Genomic DNA, 23996 nt, shown 5'->3' on the forward strand with positions numbered 1-23996 from the left:
GAGGTAGCTGCTGACAACAGTGAAACCCTACACGAGCTTGCCATGGAAAGGAGTAAGAAGAATTGGATGAAGGCTGTAGGAAAGCAGAGAGATGGAAGGGAAGGCATCTTCATGCGCTTATCTGAAGTTCCTACCAATGAATTACATAAGTATCTCTATCTTTACCTTTGTGTTATTTTCGTTCATCACTATATCCATTTGAGTTTGCCTGACTAAGATTTACAAGATGACCATAGCTTGCTTCAATACTAACAATCTCCGTGGGATCGACCTTTACTCACGTAAGGTTTATTACTTGGACGACCCAGTGCACTTGCTGGTTAGTTGTGCGAAGTTGTGTAATGCCATGGTATTGAGCTACCACGTTTTTGGAGCCATTACCGGGGATTATGAGAGTTGTGAAAAAGTATTGTTCACAATTTCGCCACACCAAGTTTTTGGCGCCGTTGCCGGGGATTGTTCAAGTTTTGAGCAAGCTTTTGGTAACATCAGTGCCAAGATCCGGCAACAACATCAAGTTTTTGGTGTTATTGCCCGGGATTGTTTAGGCTGGACAACTGACGGTTCATCTTGTTGCTTAGATTAGGTATTTATTTTTTCGAAATTCTTGAAGTTGAATTCTAGAGTTTCATGGTGATTTGTTGAAATCTGGCTGGCTGAGAAGCCATGTCTAATTTCATTGGACCGAGGTTTCAACTCATCATCACAAGAGCTTGTTGGTTTCTTATCAATCTTGCCTTTGGAGCAGTGATCTGCTAAGGCTTGGCTGGCCTCTGGCCATGTCTAGTGTTTTGGACCGAAGCTTTCTTTGAGAGCTTGGCTGGCTGTGAAGCCATGTCTAATTCCTGGACCGGAGTCTTAGACTAGCATTGCACTGATTCCTGGAATTCTCATTAAGAATTTTGATACTTTTTCTCCACTTAATTTTCGAAAAACACAAAAAAATTTTACAAAATCATAAAATCCAAAAATATTTCTTGTTTGAGTCTAGAGTCTCATCATAAGTTTGGTGTCAATTGCATGCATTCATATGTCTTAGTGATCTTCAAGATGTTCTTGATGATTTGCTTGATCTGATCTTTGAATTCTATTGACTTGAGTGTTTTATTATATGCATTCTCATTTTGTTAGTGTCAATGATATACAAACTGCTAAGTTTGGTGTCTTGCATGCATTATTATTTGATTTTAGTTGCATTTTAATTATTCCTTATTATTAAAAATCCAAAAATATTTTTAATTTGTGTCTTTTCAAGTCAATTATACAGAGAATTGAAGATTCAGAACATACTGCAGAGGAATCACACAGAAAAAGCTGGGCATTCAAAAATGCCCAGTGAAGAAGACAGACTGGCGTTTAAACGCCAGCCAGGGTGCCTGGCTGGGCGTTTAACGCCCAAAAGGGTGTAGTTTTGGGCGTTAAACGCCAGAATGTGCACCATTCTGGGCGTTTAACGCCAGGATGGCAAAGGGGGAAGATTTTGTTTTCAAAATCAATTTTTTTTCAAGTTTTCAAAGTTTTTCAAAATCAAATCTTTTTCAAATCAATTTTCCAATCAAATCTTTTTCAAAACCAATTTCTTTCCATTTTTAAAGATACTTGCTACCAATTAATGATTTGATTCAACATTTCAAGTATGTTGCCTTTTCTGTTGAGAAAGGTTTAATGTTTGAATCATATCTTTTCTTGTTAGTCAAGTTTTTAATTTTCAAATCAAATCTTTTTAAAAAAATGTTTTTCAAATCATATCTTCTCAATCACATTTTTTTAAAACCAATCATATCTTCCTAACAACATATTTTCCAAAATAGTTTTCAATCAAATCTTTCTGATTTCTAATTTCAAAACCTTTTTCAAAAATCACTTGATTTCTTTTCCTTTTTCATTTTCGAAAATTAAGTAGTGTTTTTCAAAAATGTTTTAAATTTTTCACTTAATTTTCGAAAATAACTTCCCTCCTTCTCACATCCTTCTATTTATGGACTAACACTATCCCTTAATGCAAAATTCGAACTCCATTTTCTCTGTTAAGTTCGAATTTTCCACTTCTGTCTTCTATTCTTCTTTTCCTCTGACACCTAAAGGAATCTCTGTACTGTGACATAGAGGATTCCACACTTTCTTGTTCTCTTCTCTTTCTTATGAGCAGGAGCAAAGACAAAGGCATTCTTGTTGAGGCTGATCCTGAACCTGAAAGGACCTTGAAGAGAAAGCTAAGAGAAGCCAAAGCACAACTCTCTTTAGAGCACTTGAACGAACTCTTCAAGGAAGAAGAACAAATGGCAGCCGAAAACAACAACAATGCCAACAATGCAAGGAAGGTGCTGGGTGACTTTACTGCACCTACTCCTGATTTCTATGGGAGAAGCATCTCTATCCCTGCCATTGGAGCAAACAACTTTGAGCTTAAGCCTCAATTAGTTTCTCTAATGCAACAGAATTGCAAGTTCCATGGACTTCCATTGGAAGATCCTCATCAGTTTTTAGCTGAGTTCTTGCAAATCTGTGACACAGTCAAGAATAATGGGGTTGACCCTGAGGTCTACAGACTGATGCTATTCCCTTTTGCTGTAAGAGACAGAGCTAGAACATGGTTGGATTCTCAACCTAAAGAAAGCCTGGACTCTTGGGAAAAGCTAGTCAATGCCTTCTTGGCAAAGTTCTTCCCACCTCAAAAATTGAGTAAGCTAAGAGTGGAAGTCCAAACCTTCAGACAGAAGGAAGGAGAATCCCTCTATGAAGCTTGGGAAAGATACAAACAATTGATCAGAAAGTGTCCCACTGACATGCTTTCTGAATGGAGCATCATAGGTATTTTCTATGATGGTCTCTCTGAACTATCCAAGATGTCTTTGGATAGCTCTTCTGGAGGATCTCTTCATCTGAAGAAGACGCCTACTGAAGCACAAGAACTGATTGAAATGGTTGCAAATAACCAATTCATGTACACTTCTGAAAGAAATCCTGTGAACAATGGGACTAGTCAGAAGAAAGGAGTTCTTGAGATTGACACTCTGAATGCCATATTGGCTCAGAATAAAATATTGACTCAACAAGTCAATATGATTTCTCAAAGTCTGTCTGGGATGCAAAATGCACCAAGCAGTACTAAGGAAGCTTCATCTGAGGAAGAAGCTTATGATCCTGAGAACCCTTCAATAGAAGAGGTGAATTACATGGGAGAACCCTATGGAAACACCTACAATCCTTCATGGAGGAATCATCCAAATCTTTCATGGAAGGATCAACAGAGACCTCAACAAGGTTTCAATAACAATAATGGTGGAAGAAACAGGTTTAGCAATAGCAAGCCCTTTCCATCATCTTCTCAGCAACAGACAGAGAGTTCTAAGCAGAATACCTCTGACTTGGCAACCATGGTCTCTGATCTAATCAAAACCACTCAAAGTTTCATGACTGAAACTAGATCTTCCATTAGGAATTTGGAAGGACAAGTGGGTCAGCTGAGCAAGAAAATTACTGAACTTCCTCCAAGCACTCTCCCAAGCAATACTGAAGAAAACCCAAAAGGAGAGTGCAAGGCCATCAACATGGCCGAATTCTGGGAGGAAGAAGAGGCAGTGAACGCCACTGAGGAAGACTTCAATGGACGCCCACTGACCTCCAATGAGTTCCCCAATGAGGAACCTTGGGAATCTGAGGCTCAAGATGAGACCATAGAGATTCCATTGGACTTACTTCTGCCATTCATGAGCTCTGATGAGTATTCTTCTTCTGAAGAGGATGAGTATGTCACTGAAGAGCAAGTTGCTAAATACCTTGGAGCAATCATGAAGCTAAATGACAAGTTATTTGGAAATGAGACTTGGGAGGATGGACCCCCTTTGCTCACCAAAGAACTGGATAACTTGTCTAGGCAGCAATTGCCTCAAAAGAGGCAGGACCCTGGGAAGTTTTCTATACCTTGTACCATAGACACCATGACCTTCAAGAAGGCCTTGTGTGACTTAGGATCAAGTGTAAAACCTCATGCCCCTCTCTGTAATGGAGAAATTAGGGATCTATGAGGTACAAGCTGCAAAAATCTCACTAGAGATGGTAGACAACTCAAGAAAACAAGCCTATGGACTTGTAGAGGATGTTCTGGTCAAGGTTGAAGACCATTACATCCCTACTGATTTCATAGTCCTAGAGACTGGGAAGTGCATGGATGAATCCATCATCCTTGGCAGACCCTTCCTAGCCACAGCAAAGGCTGTGATTGATGTTGATAGAGGAGAGTTGATCATTCAAGTGAATGAAGAATCCTTGGTGTTCAAGGCCCAAGGATATCCCTCTGTCATCATGGAGAGGAAGCATGAAGAGCTTCTCTCTAAACAGAGCCAAACAGTGCCCCCACAGTCAAACTCTAAGTTTGGTGTTGGGAGGCCACAACCAAATTCTAAGTTTGGTGTTGAAACCCCACACTCAAACTCTAAGTTTGGTGTTGGGAAGTTCCAACACGGTTCTGAGCATTTCTGAGGCTCCATGAGAGTCCTCTGTCAAGCTAGTGACAATAAAGAAGCGCTTGTTGGGAGGCAACCCAATGTTTTATAATTATTTTCTTTTGTTATTTTATCTTTTTTTGTAGGTTGATGATCATAAGAAGTCACAAAAACAATGAAAAAAGCAAAAACAAAATGAAAAACAGGAAGAAAAACAGCACACCCTGGAGGAAGATGCTGCTGGCGTTCAAACGCCAGTCAGCCTAGCAGTTGGGCGTTTAACGCCCAGTCTGGCACCATTCTGGGCGTTTAACGCCAGAAAGGGGCACCAGACTGGCGTTAAACGCCAGTAAAGGGCAAGAACCTGGCGTTAAACGCCAGGAATGGGCACCAGCCCGGCGTTTAACGCCAGAATTGGCTCAAAACGTGGATTTTGATGCCATTTGGTGCAAGGATGCCTTTTCCTTGACACCACAGGATCTGTGGACCCCACAGGACCCTACCATCACTCTCTCTCTTCTTCCCCCATTCACCAATCACCTCAACACCTCTTCCCCAAAAACCCTTCACCTATCAAATCCCATCCTTCTCTTCACCACTCACATCCATCCTTCATAAATCCCCACCAACCTCACCCTTCAAATTCAAACCACTTTCCCTCCCAAACCCACCCATAATGGCCGAACCTTTACCCCCTCTCTCCTATATATACCCTTCTTCATCCCTTCATTTTCACACAACCTAAACACCACTTTCCCCCGTCTTTGGCCGAACACACCACCATCTCCCTCTTCCTCATTTCTTCTTCTTCTACTCTCTTCTTTCTTCTTTTGCTCGAGGACGAGCAAACATTTTAAGTTTGGTGTGGTAAAAGCGTTGCTTTTTCGTTTTTCCATAACCATTATGGCATCCAAGGCCGGAGAAACCTCTAAAAAGAGGAAAGGGAAGGCAAAAGCTTCCACCTCCGAGTCATGGGAGATGGATAGATTTCTCTCAAGGGTGCATCAAGACCACTTCTATGAAGTTGTGGCCTTGAAGAAGGTGATCCCCGAGGTCCCTTTTTCACTCAAAAGGGGTGAATATCCGGAGATCCGCCATGAGATCCGAAGAAGAGGTTGGGAAGTTCTTACCAACCCCATTCAACAAGTCGGAATCTTGATGGTTCAAGAGTTCTATGCCAATGCATGGATCACCAAGAACCATGACCAAAGTGTGAACCCGAATCCAAAGAATTATCTTACTATGGTTCGGGGGAAATACTTGGATTTTAGTCCGGAGAGTGTGAGGGTGGCGTTCAACTTGCCTATGATGCAAGGAGATGAGCATCCTTACACTAGAAGGGTCAACTTTGATCAAAGGTTGGACCAAGTCCTCACAGTTATATGTGAAGAGGGCGCACAATGGAAGCAAGATTCAAGAGGAAAGCCGGTCCAATTGAGAAGGCATGACCTCAAGCCCGTGGCTAGAGGGTGGTTAGAGTTCATACAACGCTCAATCATCCCCACTAGCAACCGGTCCGAAGTTACCATAGACCGGGCCATCATGATCCATAGCATCATGATTGGAGAAGAAATAGAAGTTCATGAGGTTATAGCCCAAGAACTCTATAAAGTGGCGGATAAGACCTCCACCTTGGCAAGGTTAGCCTTTCCTCATCTCATTTGTCACCTCTGTTATTCAGTTGGAGTTGACATAGAGGGAGACATCCCCATTGATGAGGACAAGCCCATCACCAAGAAAAGGATGGAGTTCACAAGAGATCCCACTCATCATGAAATCCCTGAAATTCCTCAAGGGATGAATTTTCCTCCACAAAACTATTGGGAGCAACTACACACCTCCCTAGGAGAGTTGAGTTCCAACATGGGACAACTAAGGGTGGAGCACCAAGAACACTCCATCATCCTTCATGAAATTAGAGAAGATCAAAGAATCATGAGGGAGGAGCAACAAAGACAAGGAAGAGACATTGAGGAGCTCAAGCACTCCATAGGATCTTCAAGAGCAAGAAAGAGCCGCCATCACTAAGGTGGACCCGTTCTTTGATTTCCTTGTTATTTGTTCTTCTGTTTTTCGAATTTTATGCTTATGTTTATCCATGTTTGTGTCTTGTGATCATTAGTGTCTTAGTGTCTATGCCTTAAAGTTATGAATGTCCTATGAATCCATCACCTTTCTTAAATAAAATGTGCTTAATTGATAAAAGAAAGAATTGCATGAATTTTGAATTTTATAATAGTTTAATTATTTTGATGTGGTGGTAATATTTTTGTTCTCTGAATGTATGCTTAAACAGTGCATATGTATCTTGAATTTGTGGTTCATGAATGTTGGCTCTTGAAAGAATGATGAAAAAGGAGACATGTTACTGAGGATCTGAAAAATCATTACAATGATTCTTGAAGCAAGAAAAAGCATTACTATTCAAAAAAAAAAAGAGAAAAATCGAAAAAAAAAGAAAAAAAAAGAGAAAAACGAAAAAAAAAAGAGAGAAATAAGAGTTGTGATCCAAGGCAAATAAGAGTGTGCTTAAGAACCCTGGACACCTCTAATTGGGGACTTTAGCAAAGCTGAGTCACAATCTGAAAGGGTTCACCCAATTATGTGTCTGTGGCATGTGTGTATCCGGTGGTAATACTGGAAGACAGAGTGCTTTGGGCCACAGCCAAGACTCAATAAATAGCTATGTTCAAGAATCATCATACTTTACTAGGAGAATCATTAACACTATCTGGATTCTGAGTTCCTAAAGAAGCCAACCATTCTGAATTTCAAAGGATAGAGTGAGATGCCAAAACTATTCAGAGGCAAAAAGTTAAAAGCCCCGCTCATCTAATTAATACTGATCTTCACAGATGTTTTTGGAATTCATTGCATATTCTCTTCTTTTTATCTTATTTGATTTTCAGTTGCTTGAGGACAAGCAACAATTTAAGTTTGGTGTTGTGATGAGCGGATAATTTGTATACTTTTTGGCATTGTTTTTAGTATGTTTTTGGTATGATCTAGTTAGTTTTTAGTATATTTTTATTAGTTTTTAGTTAAAATTCACTTTTCTGGACTTTACTATGAGTTTGTGTGTTTTTCTGTGATTTCAGGTATTTTCTGGCTGAAATTGAGGGACCTGAGCAAAAATCTGATTCAGAGACCAAAAAGGACTGCAGATGCTGTTGGATTCTGACCTCCCTGCACTCGAAGTGGATTTTCTGGAGCTACAGAAGCCCAATTGGCGCGCTCTCAACGGCGTTGGAAAGTAGACATCCTGGGCTTTCCAGCAATATATGATAGTCCATACTTTGCCCAAGATTTGATGGCCAAAACCGGCGTTCAAAGTCACCTCAAGAAATCCCAGCGTTAAACGCTGGAACTGGCACCCAAATGGGAGTTAAACGCCCAAACTGGCACCAAAGCTGGCGTTTAACTCCAAGAAGAGTCTCTACACGAAATTTGCTTCATTGCTCAGCCCAAGCACACACCAAGTGGGCCCTGAAGAGGATTTTTATGTCATTTACTCATTTCTGTACACCTTAGGCTACTAGTTCTTATAAGTAGGACCTTTTGCTATTGTATTAGAAGACTTTGGTAGCTATCTTCATTTTTATGCTATCTTAGCTCATTGGGAGGCTGGCCATTCGGCCATGCCTAGACCTTATGCTTATGTATTTTCAACAGTGGAGCTTCTACACACCATAGATTAAGGTGTGGAGCTCTGCTGTACCTCGAGTATTAATGCAATTACTATTGTTCTTCCATTCAATTCCGCTTGTTCTTATTCCAAGATATCACTTGTTCTTCAACTTGATGAAGGTGATGATTGACGCCCATCACCATTCTCACTCATGAACAAAGTGACTGACAACCACTCTTGTTCTACAAGCATTTGAGGCTTGGTGAATATCTCTTGGATTCCTGATTGCACGATGCATGGTTGATCGCCTGACAACCGAGTGCTCGCCTGACAAACGAGCCAACCATTCCGTGAGATCAGAGTCTTCGTGGTATAGGCAGGACCTGATGGCGGCATTCAAGAGAATCCGGAAGGTCTAAACCTTGTCTGTGGTATTCTGAGTAGGATTCAATGATTGAATGACTGTGACGTGCTTCAAACCTGTAACCTATTGGGCGTTAGTGACAGACGCAAAAGAGTGATTCTATTCCGGTAGGGGAGGGAACCAAACCGGTGATTAGCCGCACTGTGACAGAGTGCATGAGCATTAGTTTTCACTGCGAGGATGGGAGGTAGCTGCTGACAACAGTGAAACCCTACACGAGCTTGCCATGGAAAGGAGTAAGAAGAATTGGATGAAGGCTGTAGGAAAGCAGAGAGACGGAAGGGAAGGCATCTTCATGCGCTTATCTGAAGTTCCTACCAATGAATTACATAAGTATCTCTATCTTTACCTTTGTGTTATTTTCGTTCATCACTATATCCATTTGAGTTTGCCTGACTAAGATTTACAAGATGACCATAGCTTGCTTCAATACTAACAATCTCCGTGGGATCGACCCTTACTCACGTAAGGTTTATTACTTGGATGACCCAGTGCACTTGTTGGTTAGTTGTGCGAAGTTGTGTAATGCCATGGTATTGAGCTACCACGTTTTTGGAGCCATTACCGGGGATTATGAGAGTTGTGAAAAAGTATTGTTCACAATTTCGCCACACCAGTGCTCCTATCCTTAGTTGCTCCCAATAGTTGTGTGGAGGACAATTTATCCCTTGAGGCATCTCAAGGATTTCTTGATGAGGTCCATGAGTGGGCTCTCTTGATGTGCAGTCAAATGCTCTATTACTGAGCTGTGGACCCTTGAGATGGAAGCTTTTGTCTTCCCTTTTCTCTTTTTAGATGTTTCTTTGGCCTTAGGTGCCATCAATGGTTTTGGAAAAACAAAAAAGCTATGCTTTTACCACACCAAACTTAGAATGTTGCTCGCCCTCGAGCAAAGAAGAAAGAAAGGAAGAAGAAAAAGATATGGAGGAGAGGGAGAGAGGTTTGTGTTTCGTCCATTTAGGGTGGGTTTGGGTGGGAAGGATGGATGGATGTGAGTGGTGAAGAGGTGATGAGAAAGAGAGACTGAGGTGATTGGTGAAGAAGAGAGAAGGTGAGTTGAGGTAGGTGGGGATCTTGTGGGGTCCACAGATCCTAGGGTGTCAAGGATTTACATCCCTGTACCAATGAGGCATGTAAATCGCCCTCTGCAGGCAATCCTAGCATTTGAACGCCAGATTGATGCTTGTTTTGGGCTTTCAACGCCAACTTTATGCCTGTTCTGGGCGTTCAACGCCCATCTGCAGCATGTTTCTGGCGTTGAACGCCAGCTTTCCTCAGTGTGCAATCCTGGCGTTTAAACGCCAGATAGGGGTGTAATCGGTTCGGTTTGGTTCAGTTTTGGACCGAAAACCAACCGAACTGACTTGTTTGGTTTTACAATAATACCAACCATTCGGTTTGCTGTTTTCTAGACAATCGAACCGAACCGAACCGAACCAACAGCGGTTTGATTCGGTCGGTTTTTTCGGTTTTTTTTAAACCTAATAATCAGAATTAAATCATCATAAAATGAAATTTAAAATCGTCAATCAACTAAAATAACAAGAGTACATGACATCCAAATTCAATACAAATTCAACTTGTCCCAACAATTAAACATAAAACAAAGACAATTAAAAATGTCTAGCAAACAATAAAAACAAACACACTTTAAAAAGTGAAACAACCACTTTAAACCAAATAAAAACCAAAACAGCCACCATGCTTAATCTGAATCCACACTAGACTCATCATCATCTTCTCCGGTTAATGAAATTTCTACAAATACAAAACAAAGACATCAATATAGATTATAAAGATAAACTATGAATGCATAATAATGAACAACAAAGACAGCAATTTTATTGGAAATCAGCATTCAAACTTGTTCAAAAAGCCACTTTCCAGCATTTATGCAACAACAACAAATTATGAAATATACTAAATTCAAAACACATTAATTAAAGCAAAATAAAGCAACAGCAACATATTAGGTCATTAAAGCAACAGCAACAACATATTAGGTTATTAAAGCAACAACAATATATAAAGATAAAAACAATCAAAGGCTAAAAAGATAAAGTAGCAACAACATTTAAAGAATATTTTTATCGAACAAATTAATAATTTATAGTTCTTTTATATGTTCCTAATATATTGTTTTTTCTTATGAAAGAAAAAGATAAACACAACTAAAAAGATAAATTCTTCCTAAACTTTTACAGGAAATATTTATCACTTGCGCTCTCTCCATTTCAAACTTCATCTCAATGGATTCTTAAATATTCTTTTTGGCATATAATATTTTTGGCATAAATTATCTCTAACTTGCTCTTCATTTCAATACATTTCAAGACTTTTTGGCATATAATATTTTTGGCATAAATAAAATTATTTGTGAGATCAGCTTCCAAGATGCCAAAAAACACATTCATTCACCATAAGATACGAAACAAAATAAAATAAAATAAAAACATATATAGAAAATGCAACGCGTGCTTTTAGCAGTAGAATGAAAATTTCTCCATCATGTATCATGTATGTATGTATGTGAGTGGCAATCTTATCACAAAGATTCGATTTTGTTGCCAAATTTCCACCAGGTACCAACAGACATGCATGAATAACCTTGTGACAATGAATTTTTATGAGAGCAACGAGAACAGACCAGCAACAAGAACATCTCATAAATTACAATAAATTGTGAAAAAATCAAGTTACTAACCTCAGAAGAAGACACTGAGTTGCAGGAGAGGGCTCGGACTAAGGGTTTGTTTGGCGACGGAGACTGTTGCTCGGCGACAGAGAAGAACGGATCAGACGAAGATCGACGACGGCGTGAAGACTGCAGTTAGAGATGGCGCGATGGAGATCGACGGCGTCCTTCACGATCACGATGGACGACTTGCGACTGAACTCTGAAGGATGGCGATAGCTCTCTGGCTCACTGGCTCTCTGAGGCTCTCATCCTCTCAGAGTCTCAGGCATGGAGGAAAAAGAGGGAGAGTGAGTTTACTGAAGCTTTGTGTTGGGGGTTGTGTGTGGCTGCACTGAGTGGTGTGGTAAGTTAGGGATTTGGGGGTTTAGTTATTAGGTTAGAGGGCAAATTTGTAAAAACGAGTATTTCTGAACCTATTATTCGGTTCGGTTTGGTTCGGTTCAATTTTTGCCGAACCAACCGAAAACCGAACCGAACTGATCGGTTTAATTCGAAAAAAACCAATTTTTTCGATTTTTCATTCGGTTGTTGTAAATTTCGGTTTGGTTTTATGGTAAATTTCGGTCCGGTTCGATAACTTACACCCCTAACGCCAGATTGCTGCATGTTTCTGGTGTTCAACGCCAGATCCATACTCTGTTCTGGCGTTGAACGCCAGCCAGATGCTACGCCAGTAAGCCTTTCCTCCAGGGTGTGCTTTCTCTTTTACTATTTTTGATTCTGTTTTTAATTTTTGTATTTGTTTCGTGACTCCACATGATCATGTACCTAATAAAACATGAAAGAATAATAAAATAAAAATAAAATTAGATAAAAAAAAATTGGGTTGCCTCCTAATAAGCGCTTCTTTAATGTCAATAGCTTGACAGTGGGCTCTCATGGAGCCTCACAGGTGATCAGGTCAATGTTGTAGATTCCCAACACCAAACTTAGAGTTTGGTTGTGGGGATTCAACACCAAACTTAGAGTTTGGTTGTGGCCTCCCAACACCAAACTTAGAGTTTGACTGTGGGGGCTCTTTTTGACTCTGTACTGAGAGAAGCTTTTCATGCTTCCTCTCTATTATTAAAGAAGAAGATCCTTGAGCCTTAAACACAAGGTAGTCTCCATTCAATTGAAGTACTAATTCTCCTATGTTAACATCTATCACAGCTCCTACTGTGGCTAGAAAAGGTCTTCCAAGGATGATGCATTCATCCTCTTCCTTCCTAGTGTCTAAGATTATGAAATCAGCAGGGATGTAAAGGCCTTCAACCTTCACTAACACGTCCTCTACCAATCCATAAGCTTGTCTTACTAACTTGTCTGCCATTTGTAATGAGAATAAGGCAGGCTGTTCCTCAATGATCCCCAGCTTCTCCATTACAGAGAGTGGCATAAGATTTATGCTTGACCCCAGGTCACACAGAGCCTTTTCAAAGGTCATGGTGCCTATGGTACAGGGTATTAAGAATTTGCCAGGATCTTGTTTCTTTTGAGGTAAAGTTTGCTGAACCCATGTATCTAGTTCACCAATGAGCAAGGGAGGTTCACCTTCCCAAGTCTCATTACCAAACAATTTGTCATTCAGCTTCATGATAGCTCCTAGATATTGAGCAACTTGCTTTCCAGTTACATCTTCATCCTCTTCAGAGGAAGAATAGTCTTCAGAGCTCATGAATGGCAGCAGAAGGTTTAATGGAATTTCTATGGTCTCTATATGAGCCTCAGATTCCTTTGGGTCCTCAATAGGGAACTCCTTCTTGGTTGGGAGACGTCCCATGAGGTCTTCCTCATTGGGACTCATGTCCTCCCCTTCCTCCTTGCATTCGGCCATATTGACTATATCAATGGCCTTGCACTCTCTCTTTGGATTCTCTTTTGTATTGCTTGGGAGAGTATTAGGAGGAGTTTCAGTGATTTTCTTACTCAGCTGACCCACTTGTGCCTCCAGATTTCTGATGGAGGACCTTGTTTCATTCATGAAACTTAAAGTGGCCTTAGACAGATCAGAGACTAAATTTGCTAAGTTAGAGGTGCTCTGTTCAGAATTCTCTGTCTGTTGCTGAGAAGATGATGGATAAGGCTTGATATTGCTGAGCCTATTTCTTCCACCATTATTAAAGCCTTGTTGAGGCTTTTGTTGATCCTTCCTTGAGAAATTTGGATGATTTCTCCATGATGAATTATAGGTGTTTCCATAAGGTTCACCCATATAATTTACCTTTGCTATTGCAGGGTTCTCAGGATCATAAGCTTCTTCTTCAGAAGATGCCTCTTTAGTACTGTTGGATGAATTTTGCCATCCATTCAGACTTTGAGAAATCATGTTGACTTGCTGAGTCAACATTTTGTTCTGAGCCAATATGGCATTCATAGCATCAATTTCAAGAACTCTCTTCCTTTGAGGCGTCCCATTATTCACGGAATTCCTCTCAGAAGTGTACATGAACTGGTTATTTGCAACCATGTCAATAAGTTCTTGCGCTTCTGCACGCATTTTCTTTAGGTGAATGGATCCACCTGCAGAATGGTCCAATGACATCTTAGAGAACTTAGATAAACCATAATAGAATATATCTATCATGGTCCATTCTGAAAACATGTCAGAAGGACATCTTTTGGTCATCTGCTTGTATCTTTCCCAAGCTTCATAGAGGGATTCACCATCTTTTTGTTTAAAGGTCTGAACATCCACTCTAAGCTTGCTCAGCTTTTGAAGAGGAAAGAATTTAGCCAAGAAGGCCGTGACCAGCTTATCCCAAGAGTCCAGGCTATCCTTAGGTTGTGAATCAAACCATGTTCTAGCTATGTCTCTTACAGCAAGAGGGAAAAGCATGAGCCTGTAGACTTCAGGATCTACTCCATTCGTCTTTACAGTCTCACAAATCTGCAAAAACTCAGTTAAAAACTGATAGAGATCTTCTGATGGAAGTTCATGAAACTTGCAGTTTTGTTGTATTAGAGCAACTAATTGAGGTTTCAGCTCAAAATTGTTTGCTCCAATGGTAGGGATTGAGATGCTTCTTCCATCAAACTTGGAAGTAGGTGTAGTATAATCACCAAGCATCCTCCTTGCATTATTGTTGTTAGGTTCAGCTGCCATCTTCTTCTCTTGTTCGAAAATTTCTGTAAGGTTGTCTCTGGATTGTTGTAATTTGGCTTCTCTTAGTTTTCTCTTCAGAGTCCTTTCAGGTTCAGGGTCAGCTTCAACAAGAATGCCTTTTTCCTAGTTCCTGCTCATATGAAAGAGAAGAGAACAAGAAAAGAAGAGAAGAGGAATCCTCTATGTCACAGTAAAGAGGTTCCTTATTGTTAGTAGAAGAAGAAAGGGAATAAAGAAAGGAGAATCCAAACAGAAGGGTGAGGATAGGGGTAGTGATTTGAGATGAAGAGAGGTGAAGAGAAGTGTTAGTAAATAAATAAATAAATAAAAGAAGAGGAGAGGGAAAGAATTTCGAAAATAATTTTTGAAAAGGAGTTAATAATTTTCGAGAATTAAGATAGGAAATAAAATTAAAATTAAAAATTGAAACAATTAATTAATTTAAGAATAATTTTGAAAAAGGGGGAGATATTTTCGAAAATTAGAGAGGGAGAAATAGTTAAGTTGTTTTGAAAAAGATAAGAAACAAACAAAAACTTAGTTAGTTAATTGAAAAAAAAGATTTGAAAATCAATTTTGAAAAGATAAGAAGATAAGAAGTTAGAAAAGATAATTTGAAATCAAATTTTTGAAAAAGATAAAATTTTGAAAAAGATATGATTAAAAAGATATGGTTGAAAAAGATTTAACTTTTAAAATTAATTACTTGACTAACAAGAAACTAAAAGATATGATTCTAGAATTTAAAGATTGAACCTTTCTTAACAAGAAAGTAACAAACTTCAAATTTTTGAACCAATCACATTACTTGTTAGCATAATTTTCGAAAATTTTGAAATAAAATTAAGAAAATATTTTGAAAATAATTTTTGAAATTTTCGAAAATCATGAAAGAAAAATGAAAAAGATTTGAATTTTGAAAAAGTTTTAAAAAGATAAGATTTTTAAAATTTGAAAATTTGACTTGACTCATAAGAAACAAAAATTTTTTTTGACTAAGTCAACTCAAATTTTCGAAATTTATGAGAAAAAAAGGAAAAGATATATTTTTTATTTTTGAATATTTAATGATGAGAGAGAAAAACACAAATATGACCCAAAACATGAAAATTTTGGATCAAAACCAATGATGCATGCAAGAACACTATGAGTGTCAAGATGAATACCAAGAACACCTTGAAGATCAGGATGAACATCAAGAACATATTTTTGAAAAATTTTTGATGCAAAGAAAACATGCAAGACACCAAACTTAGAAATCTTTAATGCTTGGACTCTAAGAAACGAAAAATGCATATGGTAAACAATAAAAAATACAAAACAAGAAAACATCAAGATCAAACAAGAAGACTTACCAAGAACAACTTGAAGATCATGAAGAACACCATGAATGCATGAATTTTTCGAAAAAAAAATGCAAGAACAATATGAGTATGCAATTGATACCAAACTTAAAAATTGACTCAAGACTCAAACAAGAAACACAATATATTTTTGGATTTTATGATTTTATTAATTTTTTTGGATTTTCTTATAATTTTTTGAAAAACATATAGGAAAAAGAAAGTAATGAATCCAAAGTCCTTAATCAAAATCCTGTGAATTAGCCATGGCTTAATAGCCAGCTAAGCTAAAACATGTTATATGAAACTCTAGGATTCATTCTTGAAAACTCTGAAAATTTTTGAAAACAGGTGAGAAATTTTGAAAAATATTTTTGAAAACTTTTTGAAAAGAAAATAAAAAAAAATTACCTAATCTGAGCAACAAGATGAACCGTCAGTTGTCCATACTCGAACAATCCCCGGCAACGGCGCCAAAAACTTGGTGCACGAAATTGTGATCATCAACAATGGCTCCAAAGACTTGGTAACGCTCTCAAACGTGAATCACACTTAGTCACAACTCCGCCAACTAACCAGCAAGTGCACTGAGTCATCCAAGTAATACCTTATGTGAGTAAGGGTCGATCCCACGGAGATTGTTGGTATGAAGCAAGCTATAGTCATCTTGTAAATCTCCGTTAGTCGGATAGTAAATGTTATGGAGTTTTCGAATAGTAAATAAATAAAACAGAAAATAAAGATAGAGTTACTCATGTAATTTAATGGTGGAAATTTCAGATAAGTGCATGGAGGTGCTGTGTTCCTTCTGAATCTCTGCTTTCCTACTGCTTTCATCCAATCCTTCTTACTCCTTTCCATGGCAAGCTGTATGTAGGGCATCACTGTTGTCAATGGCTACATCCCATTCTCTCAGTGAAAATGGTCCAAATGCTCTGTCATAGCACTTCTAATCATCTGTTGGTTCTCGATCATGTTGGAATAGAATCCCTTAATTCTTTTGCGTTTGTCATCACGCCCAACAATCGCGAGTTTGAAGCTCGTCACAGTCATTCAATCCCGGAATCCTACTCGGAATACCACGGACAAGGTTAGACTTTCCGGATTCCCATGAATGCCGCCATCAATTCTAGCTTATACCATGAAGATTCTGATTAAGGAATCCAAGAGATATGCGCCCGGTCTAAGGTAGAACGGAAGTGGTTGTCAGTCACGTGTTCATAGGTGAGAATGATGATGAGTGTCACGGATCATCACATTCATCATGTTGAAGTGCAACGAATATTTTAGAATAAGAACAAGCGGAATCGAATAGAAAATAGTAGTAATTGCATTGAAACTTGAGGTACAGCAGAGCTCCACACCCTTAATCTATGGTGTGTAGAAACTCCACCGTTAAAAATACATAAGTGATGAAGGTCCAGGCATGGCCGAATGGCCAGCCCCCATGAAAGATCGAATGGTCAAAGGAACTAGATAGTCCAAGACGTCTAATACACTAGTAAAAAGTTCTATTTATACTAAACTAGCTACTAGGGTTTACAGAAGTAAGTAATTGATGCATAAATCCACTTTCGGGGCCCACTTGGTGTATGTTTGGGCTGAGCTTGATCTTTACACGAGTTGAGGCTTCTTTTGGATTTGAACGCCAAGTTGCAACATGTTTTTGGCGTTCAACTCTGGTTCGTGACGTGTTTTTGGCGTTTGACTGCAGAATGCAGCATGGAACTGGTGTTGAGCGCCAGTTTACGTCGTCTAATATTAAATAAAGTATGGACTATTATATATTTCTAGAATCTCTGGATGTCTACTTTCCAACTACGTTGAGAGTGCGCCATTTGGAGTTCTGTAGCTCTAGAAAATCCATTTTGAGTGCAGGGAGGTCAGAATCCAACAGCATCAGCAGTCCTTTGTCAGCCTTTTATCAAAGTTTTGCTCAGGTCCCTCAATTTCAACCAAAAATTACCTGAAATCACAAAAAAACACACAAACTTATAGTAAAGTCCAGAAATGTTAATTTAGCATAAAAAATAATGAAAACATCCCTAAAAATAGCTAGATTATACTAAAAACTATCTAAAAATAATGTCAAAAAGTGTATAAATTATCCGCTCATCAGCAGCGTGGAGGCCAGCTACTTATGATCCATGCTGCTACTGTGTAACCACCCTGACGGCAACGACGTGAGACATGCCGTCGATATGTATGAAGTTATCCTTACATCTGGGAATGTCGACATGTGCAGGGAGATCTTCACGGACATCTTCGCAGAGCGTTGGGTTGGCATCACACCCTCGGATCCTGGGCAACTCTTGACCTGTCGATCCCCCATGTGCCCTATGCATGGCATCAGGGGTAATTCTCACGACGTCTCGGCCGTCTCGTGTGTCCGGTGCCTAGCTGATCACGAGGTCTGCGAGTTCTTGGCTATGTTTCGGCGATGTTGATTATCAGTAGGGACTCTTTTGGTTGCGTCGCGGGTATTGCATGCGTGGACGACTATTTCATGGGCACATATATGTGCCCAGGAAGTTCCAGATGCACTGAATGCTCCAGCTATACGAATTTCTTGTTATTTTTTCCTTGTTTGTGGTTATTATTATTATTATTATTATTATTATTATTATTATTATTATTATTATTATTATTATTATTATTATTCCCCATTGTAGTTTTACTATATTCTTCCCTATTATTAACGTACTTTCCCGCCGATGCGGAGTCTGTTCCAAATTGTTTCATAATTCAGTACTAACCAGGACGTTCTCGATGATTTATTTCTTCCATAAACAGATGTTAAAATAGTACATCTGGGGCTCGGGGCCTATGCACTCTAAGCTGAGAGCATCAACACAACAAGTAAAAGATCAAACACCAAAAACATGGACATAAATACAAAATAGCAAGCTCCTTAAGCTGATGAATGATAACGGAAAAGGACAGAGAGTTCGCTTGCCTGCACGGATCATAGGCTCCTTCGCCGCTCCCAGGATTTATTCCCCTCTGCCATACTCGCGACCCTCACATGCATTGCGTCTAACTTTTCAGAATCAAGTTGCTCCCGGTGATGAAGGTCTTCAACCTTCGCCATGAGGTCGCCTCCCTGCTTCTCCAGCTGCTGCATGCCGTTGGCGAAGCCGCTAAACCTGATCACACAGCAACGCGTGCATCCCACGCATGGCCTCCTCGGCCTCCTCGACCTGTAACTCCTTCGCCTTCAGCTTGACCGAGATGGTCAGATACACTGTCTTCGACTCACTTAGTAGCTCACAGAGCGTCTCAACTTTATCCTTGAGAATCTCCTCCCTCTTGACCATCGCAGCCTCAAACACTGTCCAGTCCATATTTTTCTCGTCCCTATGTAAGAGGCTTAACATCTCGTTGATAGACAGCCCCGCAAGGTAGTCCGCATCGACTGCTTTGCTTGGTTTTGCTCCGGAATCCTGCAACATTGATGCTTTTTTGTTCATTCTTTTTTTGTTATTCAATAACCGGTGGCACCGTCTGTAGTAGTGATAAAAATCTCCGCTCCAATTGCGAGGGGCATATATAATACACCTCTCGCACTGTGCGGGAGATACTTCGACAACACGCCTCGGCCTAGAACGGCTAAATAAATCCCATCCGTTAAAGATAACAGTAAATACATTATCTCCGAAATGGATCCTCTCCCGTTTTTTTAACACTGGACAAAATGCAGTTTGATCTCTCACCTTTGATTCTATGTGGGACCAAAAATAAATAAGAGAGAGAGAACAATCAATGGTTAGATTAAACACTGGATACTATCCAATTTTTTTCACTGGAAAGGATCCACTCCCTACATTGTCTGTGATATTGTTTAATATTGGAATAACACGATAGGAACAAAAAATTCTAATAAAAACTTCGTCACTGACCGGAAGAAATAAAAAAAATATAAAAAAAAGTTCGTTCCGTGAGAAGTAAAATGACGTAAGGTAAGATTCGCCTCAAAATTCTCCTGCCATTCATACCGCTACAAGTTACAAGAACCATGCGACTAGACAACACAACGTGTCTTCGAGTAGCCTAATAAATTTAGCAGTTCCAACTCAACAAGTAAGAATAAATTTCCATTACTCATACACGTACCCTGACGTATCTGCTCGTGATGAGACATGATGGAGGAGTTCAAATTTTATTCTGATCGTCGATAATTAACTCCTGGGTGAGAACACGGTTTTCCGTTTCATGTTTTCTTCTGCCAACCCACGTGTATATCCCACTGAGAGGGACTTTCGATAGATGATGATAGGTTGCCAGCTGGCAATTTACATTTAAAATCAACAATTAAAAACATGCTTAAATTTAATAGTCAAATCATAAGTAGTTTATACTCTATACATAATTATATACGTATTCAATTAATTACATTATGATAATTATTTAAGTTATCGTTAACGCAAAAGGACAGTCATCACATAAGGCATTTCAACTAAAGTAAGACGTGCCAATTACAAGAAGGCGTGGCGGAGGCGCAGCGTCGACAATAGTAGTCAACTAAGACACTAAGCAAAAGGTTCGCATCATGTTGCGACCGATGAACGGCATGTTATTCATAGAAGTATGCCTTTACTCACAGAAGGCGTGCGCACAGTTTAATCGTGTGCAAACGCGAACTCAAGTACATCCCACAATATCGTGATCCTGGGTTGACGGTTCAGAATGAGCCTTTCCGCAACCTGATCGCGCCGGGTGAACAGCAAGCCTTTTATTCACACATTTAAGCACATCCTCCACCTCTGTTATCATCATACCCAATTCATTCCACTTGGGGACCTCAGCTAGTCCCCATTGTCGGAACACATGTATTTCCGCCTTCAATGCGTGTTCCTGTTCAACCAGTCGGCGGATCGTGCCCTCATTCTTCTGCAATTAGACACCAAGTAACATCTCTATCCCCCGCAATATCTTACCTGCTTCCTCCATCTCCTGTGCCCTTGACCTCAGCTTGATGTCCGCTGTCAATTGCGCCATTTTTGCCGTACTCAGCTCTGCGCAGAGGGCCTGGATTGTATCATTCAGATCAACCTCCATTTTCAGAAGTGCAGCCTCAACCATATCACACTCCAAACAGATTTTGTCCCTACGGACAATGTCGATCAGATCGGCCACCGACAGTTCCGTGAGATCCTCGGTGTTCATGTTTGGGATTGGTCCGGCGCGTGTGGATGCCAAACAAGCAGCAAGATCCTTGTAAACGCGGCGTTTATGCTGGACAACTCAGGAAGCTTAACACCAACTGTGGTCCGGATTCCAAACGGGTGCTATAAAAACGAAAATGCCAACGTGTCCTATGTGTCTTACGCAATATGCTTCGCACGATGGCCGAGGTTTGGCTCCCCCCGAGTCAACCATGTAGAACATTCGTTTTTTTTAAAGTTATTTTTTTTAAATTGACAAAATGAGGAATCGCAAACGCGCGAGTGGCCTTGCGCATCCGCATCTTTATTTGAAAATCACGCGCTTCTTGTCTAATCAGAAGTCACTTCAGTGGTCGAGGAGTTCAGATCAAATCTCCTCTCCAAACCAAGATGCTTCGGCCTAAGCTACATCTAATAGATGTATTTATTAGATGTATTCATTGATATACATGCGCATACCATGTGCATGAATACAGCACACGTTTTCCCATATCTTTTCTTGACTTACCTATAACAGTAGGGGATAATAATTACCTTGCGTTGGAAAAACATAATGCGCAGTTTGAGATTTTTTTTAGCGAAAAACCTAAATTTGGGTTAACAAATTAAACAAAAAAATAAACGAATTAAAGAATGCGAAAGAACTTTGAGCAATTAATTAATGCGCACTCAACTGATAAAGTCATGGTCGATGTACAACGCACACGTTTTCTCAGATCTATCTAATATATTTGTTTACCTATAAAACCAGGTGATTATTGACTCAGTTATTCAACAAATAGAAGAGTTATTATAAATATCCATTATATTTACATGAAAGTATTAACTGCCTATGGATGAGGTTAATTATTTAAACAGTACAAACAAAGAAGCATTTATTTTTTTACATATTGGTTAAATCTTGGTGTAATACTTAAGAGAATAGTGATAAAAAATTTTATTTGAGAGAAGTCATTTTTTTAACTTCTCCTTACGTATAATAACGGAGGATATATGTGTGTTGGAAACTGGAATTACAAAAGTCACAATCGTACTACCGCTATAAGCAGCAAATTTAAGTGATGATAACACTATATACGAGCTTACATTTCATCTACTAACTACCCATCCTATCTACTCTTCGTAATCTGCGATAGTCTACCCAACAGTCCCCCCCACCTACACCAACCCTTTGCAGATGGCTGGGACTTCCAAGGCAAGCAGAAAGGAACGGGATGTATCCGTTGAGCATGAATGTCTGCTAAATATTCTGCCTCGTGATATATAGGTGAGGATTGCGACGAAGGTTGCATCAAATTCGATCCGAGACCTACTCAGCATGCATGCTACTTGCAAGGGATTCCTTGAAGCAGGTACATCCGACGCTGTGTACCAGCATGCGATGATGTGGCAGATACGGCTAGTCTCATTTTTATTTTGCCTTGACCGGCCTCAAAGGAGGTTCCTGGATCGCTGCGTTGAATCGGGAAATGCCGATGCTATACTCCGGCAGGGGTTAACGGAGTATTTCTGGATTGGACGCCGTGGTATTGGAATGGAACTGCTTGCCAGGGCCGCGATGGATGGAAACGTCGAATCAGGTTACCTATTTGCCATGTTCTACTGTGTGAACGCGAAGAAGAAGAAGAAGTGGAAAGGGGTGTTGAAATGGTAGACCTTATCCGCACTTCCGGAAAGATCGAGATGTACAGGGAGTTCTTCACGGACATTTTCTGGGAGCGATGGATCGACGCGAGACCATCGGATCCAGGACAGAGCGTGGCTTGTCGATCAACCGCTTGCACCACCCGCGGCACCATGGCTGGTCTGAAGGACGTCTCCCGCGTCTCGTGTGTGCAGTGCCTCGCGGATTTTGAGGTCAGGGTTTTCCTGGGGATGTTTGCATTTCAGTGACGCGGTTCTTTATCATCGATACTAATATGCCCTTAGACATAGTGTTGTAGGGTTATCCCCGAATAACTTTTGTCGTGCGCCAAAGCAGTGGTTAGCATCTGACGATCAGACAACGATCTAGTTCTTCGGTCGCAACGAGGTCTTACAATTTATTGACATATTTTACATTATTGTTGTTTATTGTTGACACATGCTTTCATAACCTCACCCGCAAATAAATCGGGAAAAAAATAGAACAAACAATTATGGAGAAAAAAAGCAGATAAACACAGACGGTGCTAAATTATATGTTAAGGGAAGCCCCCCATGAGACATTGCCAACGCGGGCAGATGACCACGTAAAGTAAACTGACATGAATGGCTATGTCAATTTACGTATATTTTGACAGCGTACTCTAGCCTATCAGACCATCAATTAGTCTTTACATAAGAATACAAAATTCTTGACGCATCAACTAAAAAACGCAACTTCAACGTGCACCTATTTCGGAGATCAAAGGCCCCGTCTAGAGCTTGTTTCACGGTGCTTGTCTCGGCCGCAGGAAGAAAGCTCACCAATGACGCGGCGCTCCACCAGTGTGAAGCAGATCCACCACCGCATTGGGATGGCGTCGATGGAACCACTCAAGAAACCCCTCAAACGAGTCAAGTGAGTTTATGCAATAACGCATCTCTTTCCTAAAACATTTCGCACGGATACCGAGGCTCTGCTCCAACGGGAAAATCATGGACAACAACCATATATATGTGACTCACGAACATGTTGGCATCACAAAGGCGCGAGTTGCGATGTGGGTGCTCTCATCCATGAGTGTAATAATGATCATCGTGAACCACAAATCAAATAACAATACACTGATGCCACTAATTAAGCTTAAGATTAATTTATTATTATTTTTTTTGTTATTTCACATTATTCACACATAATTACAAAATTTTGCAAGTAATCTATGCTTCCTTTTAAAATAACGTGCTTCCTATCTAACCAACCAGGAGTCACTTCAGATCAGTAGTTCAAGAGATCACGTGAATTCCCCCCTCAACGACGGTGTGGTGTAAGCTATGAAAAGTAGATGTCTTTATTGCTATGCCTGCGCAAACCATGGTACTCAATGCAGAGCACGTTTTCCTATATATCTTCCTCAGCGTTAAGTTAAGCCATGACCTTGGGGATTACCATTATATCGAACTGAAAAAAATAAAATATGTACATTGATCCAATAAAACAATTTAATGCGCATTGTTTTTTTCGTTACGAGGGATGAGTTTAGATTAAACATTTAAACAAAAAAACCACGTAAGATAATGCAAAAGA

At 39.9% G+C, this 23996-nt stretch overlaps 1 protein-coding gene and 1 non-coding gene across 2 annotated transcripts; both read left to right on the plus strand.

The window, feature by feature from the left end:
* Positions 1–13777: 13777 nt before the first annotated feature.
* LOC112799189 (small nucleolar RNA R71) lies at positions 13778–13881 on the plus strand. The gene has a single exon (XR_003200766.1). It is a non-coding gene; the product is annotated as a small nucleolar RNA R71 (small nucleolar RNA).
* A 6934-nt stretch (positions 13882–20815) lies between these two features.
* On the plus strand, positions 20816–22442 carry LOC112795053 (putative F-box protein At1g67623). Its single transcript, XM_025837010.1, has 2 exons — positions 20816–20908; positions 22056–22442. The coding sequence occupies exons 1-2, from the start codon at positions 20816–20818 to the stop codon at positions 22440–22442; spliced, it is 480 nt and encodes a 159-aa protein (XP_025692795.1).
* Positions 22443–23996: the final 1554 nt, after the last annotated feature.

This window comes from Arachis hypogaea, chromosome 4, assembly GCF_003086295.3.
Source record: "Arachis hypogaea cultivar Tifrunner chromosome 4, arahy.Tifrunner.gnm2.J5K5, whole genome shotgun sequence".
Taxonomy (NCBI): Eukaryota; Viridiplantae; Streptophyta; class Magnoliopsida; order Fabales; family Fabaceae; genus Arachis; species Arachis hypogaea.